The 7,454-nt window shown below is 39.3% G+C and overlaps 1 protein-coding gene across 1 annotated transcript in view; it reads right to left on the bottom strand.

Annotated features, from left to right (window-relative positions):
- Nucleotides 1-679: 679 nt before the first annotated feature.
- Nucleotides 680-7,454, bottom strand: part of LOC106873082 (macoilin) — a 76,637-nt gene continuing 69,862 nt past the window's right edge. Inside the window, exons 7-11 of the mRNA XM_014920302.2 lie at nt 5,223-5,580; nt 3,766-3,924; nt 2,896-3,072; nt 2,294-2,414; nt 680-985 (exon numbers count right to left, since the gene is read on the bottom strand). Coding sequence (XP_014775788.2) covers nt 695-985; nt 2,294-2,414; nt 2,896-3,072; nt 3,766-3,924; nt 5,223-5,580 — 1,106 coding nt within the window. The 3' untranslated portion in view covers nt 680-694. The remainder of the gene's footprint in view (nt 986-2,293; nt 2,415-2,895; nt 3,073-3,765; nt 3,925-5,222; nt 5,581-7,454) is intronic.

Here is a 7,454-nt window from a genome sequence, read left to right on the forward strand (position 1 = left end):
GATCACCTCCTCCAATGACCCCCTCCCCTCTCAAAATTCCTTGTCTTGCAAGTTACTTGGTGACCCTGCCAGTGCTGAAACAACCAGTCTACACTGCAAAGTGGTTGACATTTGGAACAGCACCCAGCTGTAAGACCTATGCCAAAACTGACCTTGCCTGTGCTGGTGCCACGTAAAAAGCACTCGGTCCACTCTGTGGAGTGGTTGGTGTTAGGAAGGGCATCCAGCCATTAAAAACCCTATCAAAACAAACAGAGTAGCCTGGGGTAGTCTTCTACCTGACTGGCACCTGTCAAACTGACCAACCCATGCCTGCATGGAAAGCAGACGTTAAATGACGATGATGATATTTTGCTGAAGCAAGGTGGCGAGCTAGCAGAATCGTTAGCACACCAGGTGAAATGCTTAGCAATATTTCGCCTGTCTTTATGTTCTGAGTTCAAATTCTTCCGAGGTCGACTTTGCCTTTCATCCTTTCGGGGAGAAACAAGCTTCTCACCGCACAGCCACACCTGTCCTTACATCATATATCAAATACAGGACATATTTTAGCATTTAAACCAGCCATATGAAGCCCAGATATGCTTCCTGCCTTATGTTCTATCCAGCCTATCACACCTGCCCTTCAATGCCACAATAAAATACACAAATCTCATCTTCAAAATTTTGAAGCAACAAAATAATGCAAGGCTAATTAAAAACAATGTGAATGAAAAAACCAGAACATTTGAGAGAATAATTTGAATGCTAAAGGGTTAAATAAATAATAAATAAATATAAAAAGAAAGAGACAGGTTAACATGTACTTACTTTTCAGAATTTCAATTTCCCGTTTAGCTTCCCCAAGTGCAGAAAATAAATCCAATTTTAATCGGGTTTCTGCACTCAGGCTGTTTTCCAGGTGTGTATTTTTGTCTTGCATTGCCGCAAGTGCTGACATTAAAATTTCTGTTTCATTCTGGTTTTCTTTGTATTGACGAAGATTCTGAAATTGTAAAAGAAAACCACTTTTGTCTTGTAACTGTGGAATTCGTTTTTGGAGACCTCTGGAAGATATGCTGTGATTAAGACCCAGCAAGTAAAGTGAGATCACAGCCATAGCCTATACCAGTGTCGCATAACCAACCCATTTAAAAAGTACCTTTGAATCGACAGGCGACAAGCTGTGCTTGAGGAAACCTTTTGAGTCAAGTAAAATCAAAAATCAAATCACAATCAAGAATGGAAATTGTAGATGTGGCCAATGCCAGTGCTGCCTGACTGGGTCTCGTGCTGGTGGCACAAAATAAGTACCATTGTGCCGCCTGACTGGATCTTGTGCTAGTGGCACACAATAAGCACCATTCATGCGTGGGTCGTTGCCAGTGCCACCTGACTGGCTCCCCGTGCCAGTGACATGTAAAAAGCACCATCCAACTGTGGTCAATGCCAGCTCCCTCCCCACTCTGACTTGCTCTTGTGCCAGTAACACATAAAATCTGAATGTGGCCGATGCCAGTGCTGCCTGACTGGCTCCCGTGCTGGTGGCACGTAAAAAGCACCCACTACACTCTCGGAGTGGTTGGCATTAGGAAGGGCATCCAGCTGCAGAAACACTGCCAGATCAGATTGGATCCTGGTGTGGCCTCCTGGCTGACCAGTGGTCAGTCAAACAGTCCAACCCATGCCAGAATGGAAAGCGGATGTTAAACGATGATGATGATATTCTTTTACATATTCATAGGCATAGTCATGGCCATGTGGTAAGAAATTTGCTTCCCAACCATGTGGTTTTGAGTTCAGTCCCACAGCATGGCACCTTGAGTAAATGCCTTCTACTAAAGTCCTGGGCCAACCCTGTGTGTAGATTTGGTAGATGGCTACTGGAAGAAGCTCATTGTATATGTGTGTGTATGATCATCATCGTTTAACATCTGCTTTCCATACTGGCATGGGTTAGATGGTTTGACAGGAGCTGGTCAGGAAGGAGCCCGCAACAGACTTCTGTGTGTGTGTGTCCTTGGCTCGACATCATGTAATGGTTGTAATGGAGCATCACTGCCATACAAATGATGGTGTTTGTTTCCAGTCTTCCATGAAAAACGTCTAGCTAAAAGAAAATATTATCCTGCTTGGAAACAGTTGAAGGTTGGCAACAGAAAGAGCACCAGGTCATAGAAAATCTATATCTGAAAAGATGAGTTTTTTTTTAAAGCAAAAATGTCTGTGATCCATATGTCTGCCCCGCTCCACCACGTTTAACCTGGGGCCAAAACAACAACAAACAAGAGAGATTTAGGAAGACATTAGTTACCTGTACTTCTCTTTCTACCTGTCTAAACTGTTCTTCTCTGACCTTTAATTCTCTCCGCAACTGTTTCAGATCATTTTCGGTATCTCTTCGTCGAGCTTTGCAGTTTTCTGAACATTCATCTCTGGGAATATAAACATTAACTAATATAAATATACGTTATTAAGCTGGTGTTCGAAACATAACATGAAATTTTAATTTAGGGAGATGTACTTGCATAGCAAGTGACCTGATCTGAGATTGTGGGCTGGAACGAAAACAATTGCAGAGTGGAAGGTGTTTATAAGCCATTTAAAATAACACACAAAAGCCATCAGATTCACTTCAACATTTAAATTTAATTTGTCAAAATATTTTTGTTGCGGTCTCAAAGTGACAAAAATATTTTGACAAATTAAATTTAAATGTTGAAGTGAATCTAACGGTTTTTGTGTGTTATTTTAAATGGCTTATAAACACCTTCCACGCTGCAATTATTTTAATTTAGATTATTTCAAAACAGAGTGTTTGTGTCATAGAAGCAGGGGCAATCTCAGAAGGGTTGATATCAAAAGGATTGAAGACAAAGATGTTTAAAAGAAAGAAAGCCAGATTAATAACACCACCTTGCAGCAGCCAACAAAACAGCCCTGGTTGCAGACTCTTCGGCTTTTTTAGCCTTACGTTCAGAAGCCAGCTGTTGCTCTATTACACATTTTCCTTTGCGCTCTTCTTGTAGTTTACGCTCCAAGATAGAGAGGTTCTGTTTATCTTGTTGTCTGCAGGTCACCAGATTGTGTAGTCTGAAGAATTAACAGAAATAAAATCAAAACATATTCATACATGGATATCTCTTTGACAATTTTGTAACTAAAAACATGATGGACGGGATAATGGAATCCTAGATACCTCTTAAAAGACATGATGGTCATGGTTAGAATACTTTTAGTCAGAGGTTTTACTCAAGCAGCAGCAACAACAACAACAACAACTACTACTACTATATTCGTGGCTCCTCTCATTAACTTTCAATCTGAAAATCTGTCTGGACAGGCCACATCTAACCCATGCCAGCATGGCAAAACAGACAATATAAAAAAAAAAACACTGCTGCTGCTGATAGTGATGGTTGTGGTGGTAATGATAATGATGACGGCGATGATGATGATGATGATGGTGTTGTTGATGAAGGGGATGATGATGATGATGGTGGTGGTGGTGGCAATGATGATGATGATGATGATGATGTTGGATGGTAATGATGAGTGATAGTGGTGATTGATGGTGACGATGATGATGATGGTGTTGTTGATGAAGGGGATGATGGTGATGATGGTGGTGGTGGTGGTGGTGGCAATGATGATGATGATGATGATGGTGGTGGTGGTGATGGTGGTGGCAATGATGATGTTGATGATGATGATGATGATGATGATGAAACAACAACCCCCAGTGAGCCAACAAACATTTAGTTCAGTGCTGGACCCCACACTTACTTGTTCTGTAAATTTTCATTGTCTTGCTGAAGTTGATATAATTCTGACCGCATGGATTTGTCTGACAGTGACATATTTGTAATTTGTGACCGTAACTCTTGTTCGGAATTACGACTAGACTGAAGATCTGCTTTCAAGCGTTTTACATCATTCTCTAATCTGAAATTAAAGGAAAAAGGACAAACATGAAGCTAAATATTTAATAGCAGAAGCAAAGTCGTAACAGATATATTGACATAGCCAGACATTTTCAGCCAAATATGTTATGAATACATTGTTGTTGTAAAAGGGAGAAGTTCTTTTTTTTTTCTTTCTCCTGTGACATAAACAACAGCGACTAGCATATTTGTGTTTGAATCAGCCAGAACATATTGATTTCTAATTTTGGCACAAGGCCAGCAATTTCGGGGGAGGTGTTAAGTCAACTGCACCCCGCTCCCCCCTGCACTCAACTGGTACTTATTTTATCGACCCTGAAAGGATGAATGGCAAAGATGACCTTGGTGGAATTTGAACTCAGAACGTGAAGACAGACAAAATGCCATTAAGCATTCTGCCCAGCACGCTAACGATTCTGCCAGCTCGCCACCATAATCAGCAAGAATATATTAAGAGATATTTTGCTATGCCTTTTTTTATCCTTTACTCATTTCATTCTTTGAACTGTGCCCATGCTAGAGCACTGTCTCAAAGAGTTTTTTAGTTGAACAAAATTGACCCTAGTAATTTTTTTTTTTTTCTAAATCTGGTAGTTATTTTATTTGCCTGTTTTGCTGAACCACCAACTTACAGGCATGTAAACAAACCAACACTGGCTATCAAGCAGTGAGGGGACAGACACACACAAACAAACATGACAGGCTTCCACAGTTTTCATTGACCAAATTCAATCACAAATTATTGGTCAGCCCAAGACTATAATGGAAGACAATTGCCTAAAGTGCCACACAATGGGATTGAACATAAAACCTCATGGTTGCAAAGAGAGCATCTTAACCACACAGCCAAACAGAGTGCACCGCTAAACATCCCCTTATTCCCAAGTCTACATTTACCTATCAATATATAGGGGCCCCAGTAACATAACACACTGAGTAAGCTGTGACATGGTCACACAATCTGCATGGGTTAGATGGAATTTGTTGGGACAAGTTTTCTACAGCCAGATGCCCCCACCCCATCACCAATCATCATCTGTTCAACATCCACATTTCCATGTGCGCATGACACAAATGGAACTTGTTGAGGTAGATTTTCTACAGCTGAATGCCCTTCCTGCTGTCAACCCTCATCCGTTTCCAAGTAAAGTAATATTTTTACCATGGCAGACAAGAAACAAATAACATCGTTTGTACAAGGGCGACATTTATCTTACAACCATCACATGACGTCAAGAAGGAAAAACAAAAGAAAGAAAAAAAAAACTACAAATAAACAAAATCAAAACCAAAACTTACCTGTTTATTACTTCATCTTTGTTGTTGTTAAATGTTGGAGAAATGTCTTTATTGTAATTTTTACCTTTCTTTGAATTATTCTCTTTATTACTGTTTAGTTTGTTACCTTGCGATTTCGAAACAGTGTTAGATTTGTACGATTTGGTATGTTGATCATTTTCTGTGCTTTCATCATAGTCATTTACATTAGATTTTTTTGATAAAGGCTGTTCTATGAAATCGTATTCTTCTTCGTCGTCATCATCTGTGTTTTTCGTTAAATGTTTTGTTTTGTCTTTGTCCTCGTTATCTGTTTTATGAGATTTTTTTCCTGGAACTCCATTTGAAATAACTTCTTCGTCTGTTTTAGAAGAAAGAGCTGCAACAGAGACACAAACAACACGGTCAGCAACAGAATATTATAAGGATCTTCTCACTGGGAACGATGCCCTACACTTCAAGAGGAAGGAAGAATTATGTGATGTAATCAGTTCAATTGTGTGGCACTTTGGGCAAGTGTCTTCCAACATAGCCCAGGCCAACCAAACGCTTGTGAATGGATTTGGGAGACTGACAGAATCTGATTGTATATGAATGTACATATGCAGTGTGTGTGCGCACATGCATGCATGTGTGTTCGTATCTTCTATTCTTGACACGATTTGATAGTTTTAAATGAGCTTGTATGACACTATCATACATGTCATGTCACTTGTTTCCAATCTTCCACGAAAACATGCCCGGTCATGAACAGGGCCGGCTCAAGGTACTGACAACTCAGGCACCACATGCTAGGGGGCGCCAGCAATACTAGGGCCGGCCCTGATCATGAGGAAGTATTACCGGGCTTGGAAACAATCGAGAGTTGGCGACAGAAAGGGCATCCGGTCAATGAGGTTTCGTTTGAATCGTGCAAATGGACAATAAAACGACATTAATGACGAACGAAATAATTTGATTTCAAGAAGTAAGGGAGGCAACCCATGATGACTTGGAGTTGCTTTAACCATCTTCAATAAAACATCAGTGCACAATCATGTACATTTACTTTGTGATTCTCCTATCGTTATTCAGCAAAAATGGTAAAGTCCATCCTTTGCAGTAGATTATTATTATTATTATAACAGTGAATAGTATCCAAAGTTATCTCCCATACCTCTCAAAATAATTTTGTTTTTCACTGCAAAACTTATTGCCAGTTAGCCTTTGACTTCTGTATTTGATGACATAAAAGCGACACGGCCATATTAGAAGAACCCTAAATTTAGCAGCGCATATTTGGAACAAAAAGTTTTCGGGTCATTAAAGCATATAGAAGAGGCCCAGCCTTGCACATGGGACCAGAAGTGCTTTTTCCCCCCCGAGACATTTTAAAACAAAAATAAGCGCATTTTATATACCACCAAATATGGTAACTAAGGTATTTCAAATGGATGGTGACTTCTATGAAATTAGTACAATGCCTTATTAAGATCTGATTAAGAATGCTTATATCATCATCGTTATGTAGACTCACATCTAGATGACATTATGTTCACAGGGTAACTGGAGAATTGACAGTTACTACATCACCAACATTAAGTTGCATTTGATGTCAAGGATACACTTTAGCACTCTCACCTCTTAGAACAGCATCCTTTCCTAATTAGTTATTGTAATCAAAATTAACAGGACCCAAACTCATTATTTAAAACTATCAGCTGGTTATTGTTACTGAAAAGTTTTCATCCTAAAGTAACAAACTATTTCCACTGTATATTTTGTATGTGAATATACACACATATATATAATAATAATAAATAATAAATGCGCCCTTTTAAAGCCGAGCAAGGCTCGTGGGCCTGGTTTCCTGGTTTCAATGGCGTATATGTTCCCCAGCTGGAGAGGACGCCAATCCATCGCAGTGTTACTCATTTAATTTTAATATGTGTGTGTGCACGCGTAGTGTGTATGGGTGTGTGTGTGTGCACGCGTGGTGTGTATGTGTGTGTGTGTATATATATATATATATATATATATATATATATATAGATATAAATAGATAGATAGTTAGATAATTAGATAGATAGATAGATAGATAGTTAGTTAGTTAGTTAGTTAGATAGATAGATAGATAGATAGATAGATAGATAGATAGATAGATAGATAGACAGATAGATACATTTCTTTTATTAGCCACACAGGGCTCAACGAAGATGGGACAAATACAATGTAGAGCTTTTCTTTTTGGAAGGGGGAAAGGAAGGAAAAAAA

This window comes from Octopus bimaculoides, chromosome 19 (assembly GCF_001194135.2).
Source record: "Octopus bimaculoides isolate UCB-OBI-ISO-001 chromosome 19, ASM119413v2, whole genome shotgun sequence".
Classification (NCBI taxonomy): Eukaryota; Metazoa; Mollusca; class Cephalopoda; order Octopoda; family Octopodidae; genus Octopus; species Octopus bimaculoides.